At 34.2% G+C, this 24,052-nt stretch overlaps 1 protein-coding gene across 1 annotated transcript; it reads left to right on the top strand.

Moving 5' to 3' along the window:
* Nucleotides 1-7,805: 7,805 nt before the first annotated feature.
* LOC131609830 (nuclear cap-binding protein subunit 1) lies at nt 7,806-23,041 on the top strand. The gene is made up of 19 exons (XM_058881638.1): nt 7,806-8,089; nt 8,187-8,246; nt 8,748-8,804; nt 11,013-11,084; nt 12,754-12,816; nt 13,221-13,397; nt 13,913-14,044; nt 15,041-15,107; nt 15,595-15,794; nt 17,457-17,527; nt 17,844-17,928; nt 19,236-19,304; nt 19,449-19,567; nt 19,921-20,059; nt 20,277-20,774; nt 21,045-21,344; nt 21,993-22,171; nt 22,291-22,402; nt 22,602-23,041. The coding sequence occupies exons 1-19, from the start codon at nt 8,006-8,008 to the stop codon at nt 22,710-22,712; spliced, it is 2,595 nt and encodes an 864-aa protein (XP_058737621.1). The 5' UTR covers nt 7,806-8,005; the 3' UTR covers nt 22,713-23,041.
* Nucleotides 23,042-24,052: the final 1,011 nt, after the last annotated feature.

Raw genomic sequence — 24,052 nt, 5'->3', positions numbered from 1 at the left:
CTTTTTGCTTAATAATACAATGTTGTTATCCATCTTAACCTCACTCAACACGAGAGGAGATCATTTCTTATTGACCTTGGAAGCTATCATCTTACCCCTTCTAGAGTAAACTAACCAAGTTCTAGGTCTATTAGAGTTATGATGAGTGAGTGTCTCCTTTGGACCTTGATTAATAATCTAGGTCCTATCAATACTCCTTCCTAAGACTATTGCCTTGTCGTCAACGCTAAAGTGAGGAAACTGACTCTTTATCATGATAACATCTTCTCCTGTCAGCGTCCTCAGCTAACTTGCTCATCCATCCACTTGATTAAAACTTGCAGCACCTATCGTCTTTTGTCCTGTATAACTTGAGATGTTAGGTCTACTTCTAGTTCACAACTCTCTAAGATAGAAGAGTTACCAATAGTATCCATACCAATTATCTTGCTTTTCTGTTTTCCTCCAAACCCCACATTTCCTCCCTCTTTTAGAGTTAAGATTTTGAGCATATGCTTTTCTCATGTCATATGTCGTGAGTGGCCATTGTCCAGGTACCAAGATTGTTGTTTTGCTCCTCCCTTTAAGCATATTTGTAGCAAAAACAATTTCAGATTTAGGTGTTCATAATTTCATAGATCCTTTAGGGTTAGTTCTGAAAGGTTCCTTCTGACTCTGTACCTTAGCCTTCATGTAGTAAGGCTTGGAATCTTTCAAGACTTAATTGATCTTAGCATTTGATTCTGAACCCTTCAGAACCTTAGACTCTATAATCATGGGTTCTGGTTTCTCTAGAACCATTGACTTTAAGGTCTCTGGTTCTAATTTCTCCAAAACTTCTGATTCAACAATCTTTAGTTCTGATTGGTTCAGAAACTTTACTCTGTCATCAGTAGATACAAAGGAAAAAAGAAGTCTTTTCTAAGAAAAACTAGAAGAAAAGGTTTATGTTGGTTTTATTCAGATTTCATATTTTGGATCAACAGATTGTTCAAAATATCCAAGATTTTCTCCTTTGTTTTTACTTATACCATAAATCATTGAAGCAATGTTAGCCTTGTTAAAGCCAAAAATGACAAACTCCTTAAGAGTGATTTCATACTTACTAATAGGTTTGTCAGACATATCATTCATTAGGGCAATACGATCTCTTTCTAATTTGTCAATCTTATTTTTTGAAAGATTCTAATTCAAATTTCATGAGATCATAATCTCTTTTTAAACTTTTCATATGTATGGCTTTATCTTGACAACGACTCATAAGGTCTTGAATGAAAGAAATTAAATCTGAACGAGATAGTTTAGAAAATACCCCATCTTCTTCTTCTTCAGAATATGAGCCAGAACATGAGTCTGATTTTGTGTCTGAAGATGTTGAAGCCAAATGACTTCTTCATTTTTGTCAGATTCTCCTTCTTTGTCAAGTTCATCCCATGTTGCCTTGAAACTCTTTTTTACCTTGTTTCTGAAGTTGTTCTTTTGAAAGCTTCCTTTCTTTGGATGATCGTTTTGCAACTATAGGCATTCAGCTATAAAGTAATCAGGTTTCTTACAATTATAGCATCCCTTTTGATCATCTTTGTTGACTCTAGAGGTTGTCCTTCTGAAGTCATTACCTATGCCTAAGTTTCTCTTGTTCTTCTTATTGGTCAGATACTGAAATCTCTTTATTATGAATGTCATTTCTCATCTTCTGATTCTTCTTCAGAACCTTCTTCATGAGTAGGTTCTTCATATTTCCACACTTGAGAAGATCTGACAAAATGATCAATAGACTTAAGAGCAAGAGACTTTGACTTCTTAATATGTTCATCTCTAATCAGCTTCATCTCATGACTATAGATATTTTTGATTAAGCTTTCTAGACTTATCTTGTTTAAGTCTCTAGCTTCTTGTATTGCAGACACCTTTGGCATATACTTGGCATGAATACTCCCAATAATCTTCTCGACATGATCAGTAGTTAAATAACTCTTGTTCAACACTTGAAGTCCATATACAAGAACTTGAAATCTTAAGAACATGATTTCAATGTCTTCATCTTCCTTCATTTTTAATAGCTCATACTGTTAGGCCAAAAGGTTTGCCTTTGCCTCTATAACTTGTTGATTACATTCATAGGTAACATAAAGATTCAAAAATGGTTTTGGCAATAGATTTGTTGAGGATCTTAAGATACTCAAAAAGAGGTAGAAAATCTACCAAGATTCCTCTTACTCTGTGAGTAGTTTTCTATTAGCTGTCATACCTACTCCATCTACTTCAAAGTCAATTCTATCTTCAAGAATATTTCATAACTCATCATCAAGACTTATGATGTGAGTGTATATCTTGCTTTTCCACCACTCAAATTCAATAGAATTTCCACTAGATGTTGGAGGTTTAAAATATAATTGTTATTTACAATTGTACTCTGATAAGGATTGTTTCTAGGATTAGTGACTTCTGATTCGACCATGTTGTTTTTCTCTCAATATATTTTTTGTACAACTGTTAAGTGTTGATGCGCAGAGCGTACTCTGATACACACTGAAGGTGAGAAAAACACAAGAATGAGGGTTGAATTGTGTTAAATTTTTCTCCATTTTCTATAGAAATACTCTTATCAGATTATGAATACAAGATCAAAATATGAGACTGAGTCTGATGAATAACAATAGATAAAATCAAATACGAGTCAGAGAAGAGAGAGAAAAGAGACACAAGCAATTATCTTAGTTCCTCCCACAAATCAGGAGTAGTCCAATCACCTTACACTTCCAAGGGATTTCCCCATTAACCAAATCTGAATATAAATTGCTCAAGCACACAAGCAAGGGACTTCCAGTTGCTTAAACACGCAAGTAAAAAACTTAAATGCTCAAACACACAATCAAGAGACTTCTAGATGCTCAAGCACACAAGCGAGAGACTTCTAACTCTATAACAAACAGTTAAGAGATTGTGATAAACTACACTTGATATAGAATCATATGTGTAAAAAGAATACAACACAAAAAGATTCTAAGACTTAGATATTTCTATAATATACAAGAGTTACAAAATCCTAAGTTAAGCTTATGCAATTGTTATATGAATTTTATTTGATATATTTGTTACCTTTAAGGTGTGCATGTTATATCCCGAGTACATTTCTTCAAGTTAAGCTTCTACTTTACAAGGTTTTCGCTCGAAGATTGTTGGATGTCACTAGGGTTGTGTCAGGCCAAGGGTTAGTACCTCCTCCCTCCTTCCACCTCTTATAGATGAAGACCTTACCAGAGGTTGACATGTGGTAGATCGACTACAAGCTCTAAAGTGCCTAGCTACCAAGATGCTGGTGGGTTGGTTATTTCCAAGTTTGTGGTTTTGCTAGTTTCATTATGTGTTTGCTTTGAATTGTGAGGTTTTGATTAACTTTAGTTAGATGCTTGTGGTGTTTATGATAGCATCCCTAAATTTTTGTGGAAGGGATTCGATTTCCTCGATCGTACCTCATACTCATAGTTATTTTTCACACTCCCAAATGAAAGAGATATTTCAAAAGGATATTCTTATTTCTTTAAATGAAAAATATTGTGATACATTGCGACGGTTTTATTTAGCCTTTGTCACTCGACATTATTGTTATTGTCGATGGTAGGCCTCATGCCCTTATCGTCCAAACAAAAAGGGGTCAAGATCAAGATCAAAGTCCACTCGTGGAGGAAGATTCACCTAAATGGACGTAATTGTTCGAGAGGTGGTGTTTTAGGGTCACGCCCTCTCTTCTCAAGTTTCCTACTATCCTACCTGCCCATATTCCCCATACTCCCAAGGAAGCCACTACAACCATGTTTGAGTCTTCTCTAAAGGTTAAGAAGAAATATCATAAGGAAATGACCACTCATTCAATAGGAAATGGCGTCTCGTGCTAAATAACATCAGGCTTACGGTGAGCAAGTAAAAAGGCTTCTCCCAGGCATCTCAATTCCCTACACGTAATTAGATCTGTTTAAGATTGTTCGGGACAGGGCTTTGGTGGATAATAGTGACGCAGCGTCTCAAAGCAAGCAAGTTTAAGTTTCTTTTTTTCCTTTTATTTGCTCCCTTTATTTATATGACTTTTGCATGATGTGTTTTATTTAACTTCTTTGTGGTCTTCTGACTTGTCACAACTAATTGATGGCTTCTTCCCCTGCCATTCTCGAATTTTATTATCATCTTTGAACCTTTGAGCTTGTTCTTCACATGATTGTCGATTGAGTGTTGAGTTTGTGATAAGTGCCAAAATGTCGATATTTTGAGATATAATTGTGGCACTTATCAATTCTATTCGTATAGTTTTTGTAATAAAATCCCGACTTTTATGTAAATATTAGCATAATTGAGTTTTGATTCGTTTTGTGTACCGTTTAATAGTTTTTCCTTTGTTTTATAGGTATTTATGCATATCGGAGCCTCGAGGAATAAAGTGTCGAAGGCACGGCTTCGATTGCGTAGTTTTGGAGCTAAATAAGGCAAAATAATGCAGAAAGTCTGCTAAGCGGAGCACCGGCGCGCTTATGCTATCAAATTCAATAACCCAGCTTGAAACGGAGCAAAACAGAGGCGAATCAACTTTTTGAGTCCGCTTAGCGGAGCCATCTCGCTAAGCGAGATCACCTTTACTATTGTAGATATTTTGTGTAATAAGTGCAGTCCGCTTAGCGAGCCTAGCCCGCTTAGTGGACGTGCGCATAATTGCTTTTATATTCTTTCATTTGACACATTTTAGGTTATGGTTTTGGGAAAATTTTTGGTCCCAACTCCATCAATTTCATTCTTAGAGTAGGATTGACTTAGAAAACAACATTGGGACATGCACTTGGATGATCGGAGGTGGATTTCTCATCAACCGGAGCTATAATAACCTTTACATTTTCAATGTTTCTCTTAGTTAGAAAATTATTTATTTGAATTTCATGTAACCTTTCATAATACTTATCTTGCAGTGGGAACTGCAAAGGAAACATATTCTACTCTTCTTTGATTCTTTCCTCGACTAAATGCATAGTTTAGGACACTATCTCGTGGAGGGTTATAATAACCTTTACATTTTCAATGTTTCTCTTAGTTAGACAATTATTTATTTGAATTTCATGCAACCTTTCATAATACTTATCTTGCAGTGGGAACTGCAAAGGAAACATATTCTACTCTTCTTTGATTCTTTCCTCGACTAAATGCATAATTTAGGATTGTTGATGTGGAAGTATGTATCATTTGGTTTCTCTTTTCAAGGATACATATCCTGGATGCCTGACAACTATGTTCGTCTTTAAAATGTCTCTTATGTGTACTTTCACTCAGAGGGGTGTTGCTAGAAGACCAAAGTCTTTGTGGCTAGCTTACCTGCATATGGTTGTAGACGATGGATCACATTTGAGTAAGTGTTATCAGCTGACTCTTATGAATGATCAATTGAGTTTTTTTATTCCTTTTGCTTATTTACCTTGGGCTGACGTTGGTCCATAAAAATCCTTCAAAGTTCAGTCGATGGGGTGCTCAAAACCAAGTTCGAAATCTATCTTTGTAGATTCAACTGGACTAACCTTGATCTAAGTTACTTGGGAATCACCGCTAAATAGGTGATTAAGTTTCTTAAAGACGGTTTCTTTAGTGCGTTATGGCCCATCCCAATCAGCGTGGGTTGAGTTTGGTTTTTATTTCCTGCTATTATATCTCCAAGTGGATTGGGGAAGCTATTGCATTTAGAGTACCCAAAAAGGATATATGGAGGATGTCTTTGACAACCCTCATACATGAAATTATCAAAAATTTGAGGTCACATTTCTCTCGCCCGTTCCTTTTTCACTCATGGTGTAAGATATTTCAATTCGTTAGGGCGAGTTAATGAATCGTTGAAGGCCAACGGAAATCCACCATTGTATGTATTCAGATCTGATTGACGAAGATTTAATTACTTGATCGCATCGGGGCAGAATTCATTACATGAATTATGTCATTTACATGAGATCTTGTGAGTGTTCCATTAGCGACAATGATTGTTATACCTAAAGGCAACTGTGCGCTCAAGGTTCCTTTTATCTTCTCCCGACCTAGACATACTAGTTAGGGGTGGCAAAATTGGGCCGTCCCATTGAGCATGCCCATTTTTCCCATACTATCGTGCGGGGAGGGCCAATGTTTTAAGCCCTCACCCTCTAATGCGACCGTCCCGCCCTCCCCATTTTTATGCGGGCATGGACATTAACATTTTTTTTTTGTATTTTTAGGCTTAAAAAGTGTAGTGCCCGCGGGCTTAGCCTGACCCGCAACTCACCTTTTTTGTAGGGAGGGCTAAGGTTTTAGGCATGCAGCCTCAACTATGCTCGCCCCTTCTTGCCTCGTTTTCTTGCAGGCTTTCATGGGACAAGGCTAAACATGACGGGCATGCCCATTTTCCACCATAATCCTAGTGTCACTCGATCCTCGTTTCGTAGTTTGGTATCAATCATTTCTCAGAAAAGGTTCTCTTATGATATATCTCACCAATGATTGATACTTAAGGTGGAGCAAGATCAAAAGATCTAACAGAGCTCTTCGAAGCAACATAAGAGGTGAGTGTCTCCATCTCTTGATGGTTTCAGCATATATATGACTTTGGGTCAAGGATGATCTATCATTGGAATTTTATGGTCATTAGAAGTCAATTCCCATAAACAACGTCATTGTTATGTCATGGAACCAAATTTGGTATTGATCGATGATAGATGATCCTGAATTGTTGGTGTTGATCTCCGAAGTGGTGGTGCGGGTGGTTCTGCAAGGTTAGCACTCTAACATCCAAGTTTGTTCAGAGTCCAAGATGCGTATAATAAAAAGTGTACCTTAAATCTCACGTGTGCTGACTTTATATGTTGGATTATTTTGATTTTACTTACACTTGGCGGGGCGTTTGGCCGACCCATTGTCGTGACCCTTTCCAAGAGAATCATAGGCCCTACAAGTCTCTATAAATACATCTCTCATGCAGGAGGAAAAGGACAGATCTTAAGTCCTACAAATCATTACACCCAAAAAAAAAACACAATGCTTAACTCACATCAACCACCCCTCAGAAGCTTACATAAGCACATCAGTCATCTACAAAGTCTCTTACCTCTCGTGAACAGGACTCCTAAAACCACTATAATACACCACCGCACATGGCTTCTCGCTGTCTGAGTCTCCCTGCCCTTGCAGGAGAAACACACGCACACTTGTATTTTTTGATCAGTACAATATTGATGCTCACCAAAAGAAGCGATATTAACACTCTCATCTTTTGAAGCAAAGTACCTAGCAATATTCTTTAGTGCCTCTTAGGTTGTATAATTTATGAGTTTACTTAAAGAATTTATCAATAAAAGATCCAACAATGTGAAAATTAAAATTAATAACACATTTATCGCTATTTTGGCTAAAAATCCAATTACACACAGGAAAAGTAAACTTATAGAGATAAATTTCTGTTATTTGACAAGTAATAAACAATGAAAATTATTGTTTAAGAAATTAAAAAACTAATAGAAAATTGAGTCACAAATTATCATAAATAAATCAAGGTTGAATTTTGATTAGTTAATTCTAATTAGCATTAATTTGATAATATGGCTAGTGTTTGCCTAGTTTATTATTAATATTATTATTATTATTAATTATTATTATTATAGTAAAAAAACCTAATTTATCTTCATAGAAGTATTTATTTATCAAATTGTAAAATTTTATAAGATTGACTTAAAATATGAAAATATGAGCAAAATCTCAATTCAATCATTACAAAATATAAGAGTAAATTGAACAATGATCTAGTAGAACAAAAAAATTAAGTAAAATAAAACAACAGTACCACTACAGGTTTGGGGTTTAGTTTAGGCCTGTTGTTAGGGTTCACAGTTGAAAATCGGGGTCTCGGTCTTCACTTCACTTCAGAGTTCAGACCTAAACTTAAACCCTGCAAACACAATTACTTACCGTTACCCCATCTTCTTCATTCTCGCTCCTTGTTTTCTTCTCAGCTCTTATACTCTCTCTATCCACGATGAGTAGTTGGAGAAGCCTTCTTCTACGGATCGGCGATAAGAGCCCCGAATATGGACCTTCTTCCGACTTCAAAGACCACATTGTTCGTTTTTTCACTCTCTCTCTTTTGCTCTCTGATTTCAGCTTATTCTTCGTCTCGATTTTGTAATGATTATTTTTTCGCTTTTTTGATTTTTTAGGAAACGTGTTTTGGTGCGCTTCGTCGTGAGCTCGAACACTCCGAAACTGAGATTTTGGAGGTGAGCGAATTTCTGAGTTTTGATGGCTAGGTTAAACCTAATTATCACTGAAGCAATTTGCATGATTTGAATTTGCTCTTTTTTTTGGTTGCTTATAGGCATGTTATATATAAGAGGCCAGAATGTGTTATCTATGTGCTCTGTTGGGGGAAAATTCGATGCTAGTTAGAATGAGCTTTCTATCAATAGGAAAATTATTTGTTTCAGTAATATGAGTTGACATTGAAGCTTGTTTAGAATGTAGAACTATAATATGTGGTAACCGGTATAAGGATTTTCTAGCTGTTCTGTGTTTTTTCCTCCACATGATTTTTTCGAATTAAACTATTCTAATGTGTAAATTTATGATGCTGTTATATGTTCAGTGTGTGGTGCACTTCATATTTAGACATGTGCTTACACACACCGGTGTCTTGGATGCTTGCTAAATTGTTATCTGTTGCCTATACGACACTTCCATATTTAGGATCATGAGATATTTACTTTTTTGTCTTCATGCAGTTCCTTCTTACATGCGCTGAGCAATTGCCTCACAAGATTCCGTTCTATGGAACCCTGGTAGAGCTTTCCTTCTCTCTTTATCTTTCTTGAACTGCAAATGGCTTGCATTATTTATTTCGAGCTTTCCTTCTCTCTTTATCTTTCTTGAACTGCAAATGGCTTGCATTATTTATTTCACTGTATGTTGTAATATTTTCCTCTTAATTAGGGCATGTAAGCGTGTATTTATTTCTCATATAGTGATGAGATGCTCTTATCATTATTAATATTATCTTTGGGTACGCGTGTTAGTTTGAGCATGTGTTTCATTTTCAGAGTTTGATTAATATGTGTGAACATCTCGAACTATTTTAATTAATCGGTATAAGAAATTTGGTCAACATTAAGTTATGACAGTGCAAGTCTATCTAATTATTCTGGGAATGATTTACATCAGAAATCGTAGTTATGTATATTGGTAATTTTTCTGATCAACCAAATGTCCTGACTTTCCCACGTTTCCCCAATATTGTTTAATCTTCAATTGTAAATCTAATCTATTTTATGTTGCACAAGTTTGTCACTTGTAAGCTCTGCAAATTTTTATTGTCCATTATAATTTAGGCACATATAGAAAATATTGATATAGCTTTTTCCTATTTTTTATTACTTAAGACCATATTTTAGTCAAATTTTTGGGAACATTTTTCCGTTCTCAGCATCAGAGTGGTAAGCTTTCATAAAAGACACATATAGTGTATAGTGGACGTGCCTTTCAAAGTTGTAGTGCAAATTAGGGGTGTCCAAAAATACAGTTAATTGAACCATATGTCTAAACTGAATTGCATTGAACCAAAAAAAACCTAAACCATTTAAATGGTTAATGAACTGAACCACTTATTATAAACAATCCAATTAACCAAATTTAAGTTTATAAACCGGTTTAAATTTCTTTGAACTGTTTAACTATTTTATTTTTTTATTTTTTTTACAAATTTTTAAAAATTACAGAACCAACTAGATATTACGAAGGTTGAATATAACAAATTTTATACTCTTTTTATTATATGGTGTTAGATTTTATCTTGATTAATCAATTCTAGAAAGCTTAACAATTTGTTAATGATTTAATAATCTCATATAAGTCATCAATAAAGTAAATTTATCAAATGTAAATGTAGTGCCTGAGAATAGTGTCTGAGAACAATTAAAATAAGGAGTTTAGATTAAATTATTTCATTAAATTTGCCACGTGATTTTTTTCTTTCCTGTTAAACCAAATCTAACAACTAAAGCACGTTAAATCCTTGAATAAAAAATCAATTTAGCAATGCCTATTGTTCACTTCGGCTTCTATCAACTCCTTACCATCAATAAAAATTATCGATCTTTTTATATATTCAATTATGATAATTATCTCTCCCTCTATATTACAGCAAGATGAAAATATCACTTATGTTAGCACATTTTTGAATCCCTTTATATTCTATTTTCTTTGTGTTATGCTATTATCCTCTGCTCATGCTCTTTCATAAAATAACAATAGAAATTGTAAATCAAAATTCATCTATCAATTTTTTTTATTGTTTTTTATTTGCTCTTTTATGCATATATAAATGGGAAATTAAATTTTCTTTGACTTTCTATGCCTGCAAGAAAGAAAAGGTCTGGAGAATTTAAATTTTTAATTTTTGTAAAAAAAAAAACAATTTTTCATATAAAACTAGTTTACAACTACAAACTGGTTTTAAACCAATTTATATATACAAACTGGTTTAAACCAGTTTATAACTGAATCAAAACTGTTTTAATAGTTAACTGAATTGTTATTAATGTGGTTATTAAAAACTGAACTGAACCATTTATATGGTTCGGTTCAGTTCAGTTCATGAACCACGAACACCCCTAGTGCAAATAACCAGCATGTTTTTGAATAACAATACACTTTTAAATTTTTATAATGGCATTGACATAGTAAAAGAAGCAATGGAGTTAACTTAGATCATCACATTTGTTGCCTTTGACTTATATTGCACTATTATTTGACGCACTTTGCAACAAATGCCAAATATTTGTATCAGTTCGCTGTAATCATGCAGTTTTCAGTTCTGTATCTACAGTTTTTTCCACAACTAATTACCCTCTAAATTATGCATTATGATTTTTCTTGTACTACTTACCATCTAAATTATGCATTATGATTTTTAGTTGTACATGTTAAGTGTTTCTAAACTCCAAATTTAGTTTTTGAGCTTCCTGGGTATTCTTCTTATACATTTTATTCAGATTGGGTTGATTAACTTGGAAAGTGAGGATTTTGTGAAAAGACTGGTGGAGAAAACTCATTCTAAATTTCAGGTAAGTGATTAAGCCACTGAAGCTACTCAATTAGTTACTCGCAGTTGTTTCAACTTTTTTCATACATGTAGCTACTATTAATTTTTAACATGGACATTCATGTATAAGAACATTTCTGTATTAATAATTTGTTTATAATTTGTTGAACATGAGTTAGTACTCCCTCCGTCTCACAATAAGTGTCCTCTTTCCTCTTTTTATTTGTCTCAAATTATTTGTCCTTTTAGAATACCAATGTGGTATTTATTATTTACTTCCACTCACTTACCCTTATTTATTGTATTTTAATTCTTCTAACTATTCTAATACCTATTATTATTAATAAGATTATTTGAGTAAATGACACTCATTTTATCATTGAAATCAACACAATTAAACATTATCTTAAAATGTGTGAAGATTTCAAAGAGGACACCTAATATGAGACGGAGGGAGTAATTCTTAACTGTATGTTGTTTGTTTTCACAGCAATGTAGTCTGCCTGCCATATGGGTTATTGAATTTGAAAGCTACTTTTATAGAAATACAAATTTATAGTTTCATATTTATGGATGCTTAATCAAAAAACTATTATTCGAGTTAGGAGCAGAGATTGTCACCATTTAATCCAAAACTGCCAAAGTTAGTCGTAGTGATATTCCATGGCAGGTTTTATACTATATGCCATTAAAATATTCAGGCTTGTGATTTGCCCTTCTTTCTAAGGCCTGTGATTTTTCGTGTTTGTCTATTTACCATGTCTGTGATACAAAAAACCTTTTGCTTCCCCCAAAAGCACTCATTGCTTATTTCCCACACAAGGGTTGCCATGATAGAGTGAAGTATGTTCCATACTCCCTCAAGCGGTACTTGAGTAGCCACAAAGCTCATCAAAGTTATATTTAGTCATCTTACCATCCAAATTATTAACAGAATAAAATTCATTAGTTTCATGTGATTAGTAATTTCATATTTTAACCTATGGCCATTGCATTTGCACTTGAACTCCTGAAAGGTGGTGAGTAATGGGAGGCTGGTGTTAGGAATCCTCATGTAGTCAAGTGCACAACTTTAAGCTATTTAATGTTCTTCAAATCTATTTTCTTAAATATGAGACTATGGACCATTCAACTAAGAAATCAGAGCACATAGCTGAAACTGACAAATTTTACGGATAATAGCAAAAAATAGTACAAAGACGAGGATCTAATTAAAAAAAATTAAAGCTCTTATATTGAGTTAGTTTTTGCTTGAAAATACTCTTACTGTTTTCTTGCAGTAAACTGACATGTTCGTGTTACAATCAATTACTATTATTATGTTTATTTACATCTTAATTTGTATAATACAAAATTGACATATTTGTTCAGCATGGCTCCCTTTCATCCTAAAATAAAACTTTGGTACATGTATGCCTGCCTCCATTGGCCACAATGCTTGATTGGCAACTCTTTTATTTGGGTGAATTATTGGCAACTCTGATTTAGTCATTAATGATATCAAACTAGTGGGAGTGTTGCTTATGGTGATTGTTTTTTCAAAGGTGTTTGTATATTGCTTTAATTTTGTTTTAATAAATAAATATAATAAACTATAGTTTTACTTTGATCTGTAAATGTCTCCTCACTGGTTTATGTTTTATAACTATACTCTTCTATGTTGCTCAGTTGTTGTCGTATTTTTAATTTAGGAAGCCTTAGATACTGGAAACTGCAATGGAATTCGTATTTTAACGAGGCTGATGACTGTTATGGTAAGTATTGGTATTGTTGTTTTTTTTTATGGGTAGAAAAATAGTGTACATTAACCAACTTCATAATTGTTCGCGGGTATATTCTAGACAGTATGATGTAGTTAGGAAGTCCCTCAAATTTTCACTATGGGTTCGTTTTTATTAATAAATGGCTGTCCCCTATTAGACTGTCATACAGTTGGCTTATAATTCTTTCCCCATCATTAATATTTTTGACATGTATATGTACTTGTACAACTTATTTACTCTCATACTCCCTTGCAGTTCCAAATATATTCACATTTTATTTTCTATTCTTTCTTGTTGTCTTAGTATTGCAGTTTTCATATGTTTGGATTGTGTTTACAGTATATACTGCTAAATGTATTTTCATTTTTTTGGTTGCTTTCTTTCAAATTCTTTAGATGTGCAGTAAAGCTCTTCAACCAAACTCTCTAGTTGGTGTCTTTGAAACATTTTTGTCATCAGCTGCCACCACAGTAGACGAGGAAAAAGGGAATCCGTTATGGCAGCCATGTGCTGACTTTTATATAACTTGCATTTTATCATGCCTACCGTGGGGTGGGGCTGAACTTGTTGAGGTAATTACATGATGCTTAAACATTTGGTTATCTTTTTAAACTTTAGTGAGGCTGTTGAAGTTGATTTGTAGTAAAAAGGTGGAGAGAAATAAGTAGAGTTATAGTATCTTGATATTAATTTGATGCAAAAAGACCGATTCCTAAATAATTTGGGAAATCGGGAAACAAATCGTGTTAATAGTAAGTATTTTTTAATAAGCAAATGATTTGTAATATAAAACCAAATCCTATGAGATTATCTAAGGTACTCTAAAATTATTAAGTGATCCTAAAAAGCAAATTATGATACTCTAATAATATTAATTATATCATAGGATATTCTAGGCTTATAGTTGTTGGCATTTTTTAAGCATCTTGGAATTTTCTTATATTTAGAAGTTACTAGTACAAATTTTGCAGAAAATGATTCAGCGTCTTGGCTTGCTGTTGTTGGCTATTTGTTGAAATTTTAGTATTCATTTCATTACTCACTGAATATTCCTTTCTATTGAATGACATGTCACATCTGTTCACAGCAAATTCCTGAAGATATTGAGAGAGTAATGGTTGGTATAGAAGCTTATTTGAGCATCCGAAAGCATACTTCTGACACTGGTTTATCCTTTTTTGAGAATGATGATGAAATCGAGAGAGATATTAATAACAAGGTTGGCTTCTGTTTGCTAATACTTAGTTTCAAGTTATTTGTCTGTTCTTTGAGCAACATATCAATATTATTATTCTCGCGAATGTAGCTTACATATGAATTGGGTCGTGCTCGTTGTGTTACATTTATTGAAGGCATAACAGAACTTCGTAAGTTGCCATACTATCAAATGGTTGTTTTTGGTTGAAAAGTAAAAATTAGGATTTTGAAATGTCACTTTCAGGTTTATGAATGCACCTGCCTAGGCTCTTTAAGACAATTAAATGGACCTCCAAATTTTAGATTGTTTACATTTACTAGCAATTATACATTTGAGGCTCATCCTAAAAGTTGAGGACTACATGCTTGCAACACACTCTTTCCAACACATTCTCTTTCATTAGTTAAAATTCGAACGGCCCCCACTATTTTGGATATGGGTTCCACGAACTCATGTTGGTCCGACATGATTTTTATGGGACCCACACAAAGTTGTTGGATCACGAGTTAACTCATGGGATCACACGATCCTGCAATCTAAACTCCTTTCATTGTGCTGCATAGCACTTAGGATCGGACATGTGAAAGATCCTAGTGGTATTGTGATTTTTCGCCGCCAACTTGAGGGATTGCGAGTTTATTTCATGTTCTGTGCAGTTAGGGAAGAGGGAAGTAGGGTTGGATTTTTGCACAATGACTTGGGTTTTCAAATTTTAGAAAACGTACCGAGTCATGTTTTTCTTAGAAGACCAACTTTTTAAAAATAAAACTTACGTTGATACTGTTAGGGTATTATTATCACGACCAAACCTAAAAACAGAGGAAGGATAGATTCTTAGAATAACATTGGCAATATAAAGTCCACTTCTGCTATAACTCAAGCAGAATTTTGTTTTCAAATATTTGTAGAATAAATGAAAGAAATGCTCTGTTATTTTTTTTGTTTATTTATTTATTATCCCCTTTTTTAAGTTGCTCAGAATGGGTTACAGATTATTTTTGTTATGCTTTTTTTAAGGATTTTTTGGAGGACTTATGGGATAGAATACAAGTTTTATCAAGCAATGGATGGAAAGTTGAAAGTGGTAAGTTTTATCTTTATGCAAATTTTAGCAGTGTATGTTAATGCAGTTAATCAAGTACATAGTCAATGACTATCTAAAGGAACAAACTTCATCCAATGCATTAGTTATATATGGGTTATACCACTTCAGAATGAACTGATATGGTTGAGCAATCCCATTTTGCAATCTCTTTAAAATATCATTAGGTTTACTTGGAGGTCATGGATATATTTCCCTCTTGTGGATTTCTTGTACTGGATTGTTTGAACTGTGTCAATAACATAAACTGACTACGGGATATTAGAGTGTGCTACTCCACACAGGTCTATGGCGTGTTCTCACATGCCACCCCTCAGACTTGAGTTGTATACCAAGTGATATTGTTTAGTACAACTTGTTTATTTGGCTCATCATTTTGCTTTCTTCTCTTGTTATATTTTGTGTTATACCCATCGACTTTGTTTACATTTATTTCCCTGCCTGATTATGTTTACTTTTTCATTGTTAGTTCCAAGACCCCATCTTTCCTTTGAAGCTCAGCTGGTTGCTGGGAAGTCTCATGAATTTGGGACAATAAGCTGCTCCAACTTACCAAACCCGCCTTCAGTTCCTTCTGGTGTATCTTTTGGTAAAGAGAAGCATGAGGCAGAATTAAAGTATCCTCAAAGAATACGACGGTTAAATATATTTCCTTCCAGTAAAATGGAGGTGATTTTCCTTCTATATGATACTTGTCCTGCATGTTTGCACTAATTTTCTTTCTTTTAATCTTTCTTATGTAAACTTATCTCTTTTACCATTTGACTACTATTCCCATTCGGTCTCCCTCCATTTTATTTGGGTTCAATTGATTTGCAACAATGTTTACTCACTGTTTGGTGGTGTTTCTATTGTTTTGCAACAATGTTTACTCACTGTTTGGTGGTGTTTCTATTGTTTTTAAATTGATGAAATAATTGGACACATTTCTTGAAGCATTTAATTATCTGGTTTGCATTTTTTTGGCATAGTCTAGAAAACTTCCAAATCTTATTGCAATGATGTCAATATTTCCTTTTCCTTTTCTTTTTAGGCTATATATTAGCTTTTAATAGAAAGAACCATGAATAAAATCCTTTGAACTATTTACGTAAGCAATTATTTATACCTTGCTATATATTTCAGCTTTTAATGGAAATAACTTCTCATGAATAAAATCCTTTGAACTATTTACGTAAGCAATTGTTTATACCTTCATTTGAAAAAATTTGTAAGAATTTTGCATTCTTTTGTACAGAAATATTTCTGATAAACTGTTTTGAGGATATTTGTTTTAGAAGTATTATGCTTTTGAAAGCTGCCGTGGCTGTCAAGACTATAAAATTCCTCAAGAACGTTATTCTCGTGATAATTATTTCCAAATTTTATCATATAAAAGTATCTATCTCTAACCAACATGGTATGACACACGTTTTAGATACTTGGGGTCCCTTAAGCATTTGGGCATAAATTTGATCCTTGATTGGTGCCCAAGGAAAAACGTATGTTGGGAGGTTGGAGATGTCTGTCCACCCCTTACATACATCTCAGTTACCTCTAGGGATTAGTCTCAATAGTTGATTGCAGGGTACACCCTGGTGTACCCATAAAAGAATAACTATCTCTAACTTTCTTAAAAGCTGTTTTTGTAGAAAGCTTCATCGTTCCGTGTAGTTTTGACTCTCATACAGTAACGTTTTTAAAATAATTTTATGAAAGAGTTCAAAAACCTCTGGTGCAATTCTCAGAACAGAAACTTCCAGTTCCATGGCATTTTCACCTAACAATGTTTTTAATGTTCTTTCGCTGTAGATTTCAGCATCTATGGCACATCAGCCTTCATAAAACTATTGTGTTCCCAACTCATGCCACTTTTTTGCTATGTTCCAGATTTATTTTTGGAACATAAATATGTTTGTTTTACTTTCATTGAATATTAATCTACAACTATCAACATAGTAGTTTGAACAAAAAGATGTTTTTAATTTTTACTTGATGGTTAAATCATGCAGTGATGCCACATCATCTTCTCAATTAAGTCTCTGGCACCTGCTAATATTTTCCCCTTGAATATAGGATTTGAGGTTTAAAATCTATTTTGATGTGCATTGTCTTGACATGATTTGTTGTTACCTTTTGCACTTCTCTCCCATTAAATAGCTTTCTTAATTTTAGTGAACATCCTACTGCTTTATGCATGATGAGCCTGCTGATTATTTCTTGAACACATGAACCTTTTCAGGGTTCATTTATAATATTAATACTTAGGTTAGGTTTATATCAATTCAAATGCCACTTTTGCCAACCTCAATCAAATAATGGATTCAATAAAATAAATCTTTTGGATGACAGGATATGCAGCCTATAGATCGATTTGTGGTGGAAGAGTATCTCTTAGACGTGCTTCTGTATTTCAATGGCAGGTTAGTCTACATGCTAAATTTCTTTATGCTAGAATATTATTTATAATGATGTGGCGAAAGTGCAAATAAGGAATATACTACACATCATACTGTACTAATTTTGTCTAGTTAACTTTTAATTTTAATTACATCAAGTGTCGTGTATGGTAATATTAACAAAAACTTAGGATTTGTCCATTTATTTTATAAGAGTTTACTGGAACCCTTCTTGTCCTTTGCTATACTTCATTTATTTTATTTTTTTTTAACTTTCCATGTTAAAATGTTCTCAAATGTATTTTTAACTATTCTCATTTTTGGATTCTTGCAAAGCTAGTCGAAAGGAATGTGCTTCTTTCATGGTTGGTCTGCCGGTTACCTTCAGATATGAGTACCTCATGGCTGAGACAATATTCTCTCAGGTATTATAGTGTAAATTTGCTCTTTTGTCCCACTTGTGTGTAATCTCTGCTTTGATATTCTAAGGTTATTTGTAGAAGCTTGCATTGGCTCTCCAGACGGGCTTTGGCAGGCCTACTTCAGAAGCTAAAAAAACAAAGAAATTGCTCTACATTGATGTTTTAGTAATCCTTAATAACTAAGGAATGTAAAAACAGAATAGAAAAGAAAGAAGCCTCTCCTCTTTTTAGTATAGGATGTCATAACTAGCTAGAGAATAGTGTTTTCCACTACAAGAAATTTTCCAAAGTGAAATGCAATGAGGTGACTTCATTTCTCATTTCACACTTTCAAATGACTATACCTATAGACGAGGTTGAAGCTTTTTCATTGTACATGTGTGAGGTGTTAGTTTGTCCTTGCACCTTTCACATGCCACAATATTTTGGGTATTGGACTTGGCGATTGATTCTAGGAATAAGAAGCTAGAGGCAATTTTGCAGAGATATTTTGTACCATGATAGTTTGGTGCATGGCATTATCAATCTGTGGTAGCGGTGCAGGATGACAATCCCAAATACTCTAGTGAGAGGGCCTATGAAATGAGTCAGAGTGTGGGAGAGTTGGAAGACCGTGACTTATAAAATGAGACTCTCTGGGTAGAATAAAATAGGCACACGGAAGTAGGCAATAGGCATTAATTAATGCGAAGGAGGCAAGTAATAATATTCGTTCCAACATTGCTATGCATGATGCTAGCACTAATTGGATGTCTCCAATAAGAGTGCCTCAGTTTGGTATCAAAGATGATGCTTTTTGGTTAGAATTACTAACCCATCCTCTTTTGAGTCTTGAAATCAATATATTACGATACATGCACCAATTTCATTTGGGTGGCTCTCAAAGTCCCCCACTTTAATAATGAATGCTTCTCATGCCATTTGTATTGCTTGAAAAAAACCAATTCGTTCTTCGTACCTGTCACCTGCCAAGCCTGATTGCTTAAATGGATGAAATTGAAAGCAGATTCATATTTACTCCTCAGTTAGCAGTGGGTTGGGATTTTTCGGTCAAAATCCAACCAAACCTGACTGCTGTATGTTCATGTAGCTAACCCACCTAGCGGGAAACAGCTTTGGCTGGTTTTATTATATAATTAATTTGTTATGCAAATTATATGTATACATGTTTAATTTCATATTTTTGATTTAGTGGAATTTTGTTTCCATGTATTTTTCATCTGAGTAGCTGAACATGCCACAAAATATTGGCACATTTAATTATTTAACAATAGTAATAGTAATAGTCTATCTCACTCTTTCTCTCGCAGCTGCTGATGCTTCCACAACCACCTTTCAAACCAGTGTATTACACACTGGTAATTATTGACCTCTGTAAGGTAATTACAAGTGGACTTAACATTGTCTACTTCTTTTCTCCATCACTGAGGAATCACCATTTCTCCTTTACAATTTTATACAGGTTGCAGTTTCCACTTAATGTTTGGTACTTATTGCTTTCTAATTTTGTGGCTTCATAATAGGCTCTTCCAGGAGCTTTTCCCGCAGTTGTTGCGGGAGCAGTTCGTGCTCTCTTTGAAAAGATTGCTGATTTGGATATGGAGTGCCGAACTCGACTAATCCTTTGGTTCTCACACCATTTGTATGTTCCAACCTTTTGCAATTGCTTTTGAGATACTATGTACCTATCTGTTCATATTCTGTGTTTCCCCCTTTCCCTTCTCTAATACCGTCTCCTCTCTAAAAATTGTCATGTCTAAGCTTCCATTGAGTTTATTTGCTAAAAGATAACAATAGATAACTTTCATGATTCTCACATTAAAGTTGTTTGCACTGGTTATGCTTGGTACTAGGGAAATTGGTGAAATGAAACTGTTTTTTTAAGTCACATTTCATGCCAATATGTATTAAAATCTTAATCTTATTTAAATAAATTATTACCTTTACTCTGTAGTTTATTCATGTTCAAAGTGGTTGATAGTTTTTTCTATACAGATCAAACTTCCAGTTCATTTGGCCTTGGGAAGAGTGGGCTTATGTGTTAGATCTCCCTAGGTGGGCTCCTCAACGTGTTTTTGTTCAAGAAGTTTTGGAGAGGGAAGTTCGCTTGTCATACTGGGACAAAGTCAAACAGGTAATTATGCATTACTGCGTTGCCACTTGTGGTTTATTTTGTAGTTATGGTCAATATTGGAAAATCAAAAAAGAGTATTAAGTATGAAGAAGTCTTGCTATTTATTTTTGTTGATGATTTTCCTTCCATAAGCATTTCAATGAATAGACCTTAGTTTGGTTTCATGAAATTGCCATGTTGATGTTTCCAATGGTTCCTTTCATTATATTTTATGCAGAGCATTGAAAATGCACCTGGCTTAGAAGAATTGCTTCCCCCAAAGGGTGGACCAAATTTCAATCTTGTTGCAGAAGATGGTAAAGAAAACAATGAACAATTGCTGTCTGGAAATCTCAACGACATGGTTAAAGGGAAGGCACCTGTCCGTGAAATTATCTCATGGATTGATGAAAGCGTGTCTTCAAATAATAGTCTAGAAGTTACACTCAGAGTTGTCATACAAACTCTTCTCAATATTGGATCCAAGAGTTTCACTCATTTGATAACTGTATTAGAAAGATATGGGCAAGTCATTGCTAAAATATGTCCAGATGAAGATAAGCAAATTATGCTGATAGCTGAAGTCGGTTCTTTCTGGAAGAGTAACACACAAATGACAGCAATAGCAATTGACCGAATGATGGGCTATCGGCTTATATCAAATTTGGCTATTGTGAGATGGGTCTTCTCTGAAGATAATGTTGAGCAATTTCATTTGTCAGATCGTCCATGGGAGGTACTTAATCTGGCTTTTATGGATAATTCATTTGTAATTCTTCTTTCTTAGTTAAATTTACAGTGATTGGGAATATCCCTCTTTTACTTTTTGATTGTCTTTTTGCTTGATCATCTTTGCGCGACTAATTGTTTTTAACATTAATAAGTGCTGGAAACTACATGTTTTTATCATGATGGTTTACAAATCATAACATATTTAAACTATTTGGTCCTTGCCATGCATACTTTATTTTGTTTTATAGTTGCCACCTTGTTTTCCATCCAACAGGTTCTTAGAAATGCAGTAAGCAAAACATACAACCGTATTTCTGATCTAAGGAAAGAAATATCATCTCTTAAAAGGAATATTTCATCAGCTGAAGTAGCTGCCAATGAGGCGAAAACAGAGCTAGATGTCGCAGAGTCCAAACTAGCACTCGTGGACGGTGAGCCAGTTGTCGGTGACAATCCTGTAAGAATGAATAGATTGAAATCACGTGCTGAAAAAGCAAAGGAAGAGCTGGTATCTATACAAGATTCTATAGAAGCTAAAGAGGCTCTTCTTGCCCGAGCAACTGATGAAAATGAGGTAAATGATGTAAAATTTGCAATGGTTAATAGTCGGGAGACATTTTCTCCTTATCTAATTCTAAAGTGACACTTGAAAGGCCACTTTGTTCTCTTTGGACACTATTTTATGCGTGTACAGGAACCATTTTAAAATGTTTGAAAAAACCATGTGCCAATATTATGATTATAGTTTAGAAATATTCACTCTCTCCGGTGACTTAGACTGCACCATGGCCATATAGATAGCCTTTTCTAGGTGTGAAAAGTTCTCGGTTAATGCGGAAGGATGATATTTAAATAGAGAACTATAGAATCAGGTTATTTTGTGCACAGCCCCAGATCTAATGTTATTAAAAGGGTGGGACATATGAAATGATAGATAAAAACATATCCTTCTAAGCAGTAAAGAAGGTAAAATGGATACCGGAGAAGCATCTAACCACTTCTATATTTTGATTGCTGTCTTGTTACAAGGCACTTAAAATAATACTTTACAATGGATTTTCTTCATTTGTAGCTCCCTCTAGCCTCTTATATTCATTTAATTTATAATTTAGGTTTTGGTTCTTAGAGGTCGCTGACCCATCTAATTTGAATTGCATGCATGCACTTGAAGTTCTGTTTCTCACAGTATTTTCCTTTCATTGGTGCCTATTGGTTCACACAGGCATTGTTTCTCTTGTTGTTTAAAAGCTTCTCAAATGTATTGACTGATCGCCTTCCTAAGGGGGCTGGAGCTAGAACACTTCATGAATGGAAGTCTGCCCAAGTTGAAGAGATGGCAGTTGACCTCGAAGAACAGTCAACAATGGAAGTAGACACTGAGAATCAGATACCTCAAAACAGGTTCCTGTGCCTGTCCTTATCTTACCAAGATGCGTAGTTAACAATTACCAAATTTATCTTATGGAACATACTATTAATTTGTATTTGTATTAACCATGGCTTCTTGATCTATTCTACAGTCAGTCAAATGGTGGGAAGAAAAGTGTTGCTTATAATGTAGGTGAAAAGGAGCAGTGGTGTATCACTACTTTGAGTTATGTGAAGGCCTTTTCTAGGCAGTACGCTACTGAGGTAATGATAATTTAAGTGCTTGCATTTCAATTTTGAATATAATTGTAGCAAGTTTTTGCAAAAATTGGAACCAATCTAATTTTTATGCACACTTTTATTTTTGTCTCCTCAATTGTTGTTCTAGTAGCATCCCCAAAAATGATTTAGTACGTCTTAGTAAATTATCTGACATTATGCAACATTCATATTGTTTATGCAGATATGGGCCCATATTGAAAAGTTGGACGCAGAGGTATTGACAGAAGATGCACCTCCTCTTTTTCGATCAGCTGTTTGTTTTGGTCTTCGAAGACCAATTATCGAGGCTTGATCAATTTGTTATTTATCATCTGTCCTTTTTTGTCAAAACTAATCTAAATCATTCTTTGTTCTAATGGCTAAGTGGTTCCTTGGTTGATTGAAAGAAGAATGTTGTATGCTCTTATGATGTAGATCACAAGGTTTGTATTATTAGAAGTTAACTTATGATTCTAAGGGAAATCGAGTAGTGCCTCCTTTGTATTATTAGAAGTTAACTTAAGGTTCTGATGGGAATTGAGGAGTGCCACTTTTGTATATTGGCGATTTCATCATAGCTACTAATTGGACCTAAATTATCAAATGAAGTTTGCACCACCTGTGTAATTTTTGTTTTTTCAACTGTGATTATTGCTCAACTCGTGTCTATGATCCAACCCTTTCATCTCTTTTTCTCAGAAGTAGAAGGATCACTTTATATGTTGAATATATATGCATATCATGTAGCAAAAGAAAAATGCATATTTTGTTTGGTTATATGATATCGAAATGCCTCAAATTGTCAATGCAGTTTTATTTCACTGTTTCGCTGCTATACAATTTGAAAGTTCCGGTTGCTAAATTGTACAGGAGTACATACCTAGTTTTACCAAACTAAGGATTGTAGTATTATTGTGTTTACATGATCTTCACTTGTCCCATTTTGCATATCCTTTTTCCAATATATTTATCCCAATTTGATTGTTTCTTTTTAATAAGTCAAAATTTATCAGATCAAATTAAAAGCCAAAGGTAAAATATGTCCCTCCCTCAAACACATTACAGGATACAAAAAATTGTGCTACGCCAAATCAATATAAGAATATTCATTTCTTGTGAGATTTTACTTTCTTTCTGGTGCATTAGCAATCATACCTTCACTCTAAATTATCAATTTTGTTGCTATATTGCTTGTTTTCCTTAAAGCTCCACTTCATGGTTGCACTTTTTCTTATTGTTTAATGACAAGATATTTGTTGTGATCAAGTCAGCTGAGAAATCAAGCTCTCAACAAATAACTTATACCTGTTTTCATAAAATATACTTATAATTTTCCTTACACTATCCTAAAATTTAAACAAGTTTTAGCTGTATAGAAGAGACACTTAAACATAACCTTAAAATCACTTACGTCGGATAATCTTTGATAGAAAATACATTAGTACACAAGTCAGCATCAAATAATACATGATATTTTGTGTGATTCAGCACCTCTTTTGTGCGTTTACAAAATTACTTCAAAAATACTCACCGTTATAATTTCTCTGTAATTGTGCATCACCACACAAATTCAAGTACCCTACTCAATAGATACAGGGATACATCGATACTCACCATTTTACATGTGTAAGACAACACTTTCGCTTTCCCTTG

Source organism: Vicia villosa, linkage group LG6, assembly GCF_029867415.1.
Source record: "Vicia villosa cultivar HV-30 ecotype Madison, WI linkage group LG6, Vvil1.0, whole genome shotgun sequence".
Classification (NCBI taxonomy): Eukaryota; Viridiplantae; Streptophyta; class Magnoliopsida; order Fabales; family Fabaceae; genus Vicia; species Vicia villosa.
The sequence above is the reverse complement of the archived record's forward strand: the minus strand, read 5'-3'. Positions and strand labels throughout refer to the sequence as shown.

What these genes read in the sequence shown, in the direction of transcription:
- LOC131609830 (XM_058881638.1), top strand. Translation starts at nt 8,006, where the DNA reads ATGAGTAGTTGGAGAAGCCTTCTTCTACGGATCGGCGATAAGAGCCCC. An exon ending in CCGAAACTGAGATTTTGGAG is followed by an intron (nt 8,247 to 8,747) that starts GTGAGCGAATTT and finishes GTCTTCATGCAG; the next exon opens with TTCCTTCTTACATGCGCTGA. An exon ending in CTTTGGTTCTCACACCATTT is followed by an intron (nt 19,568 to 19,920) that starts GTATGTTCCAAC and finishes TTTTCTATACAG; the next exon opens with ATCAAACTTCCAGTTCATTT.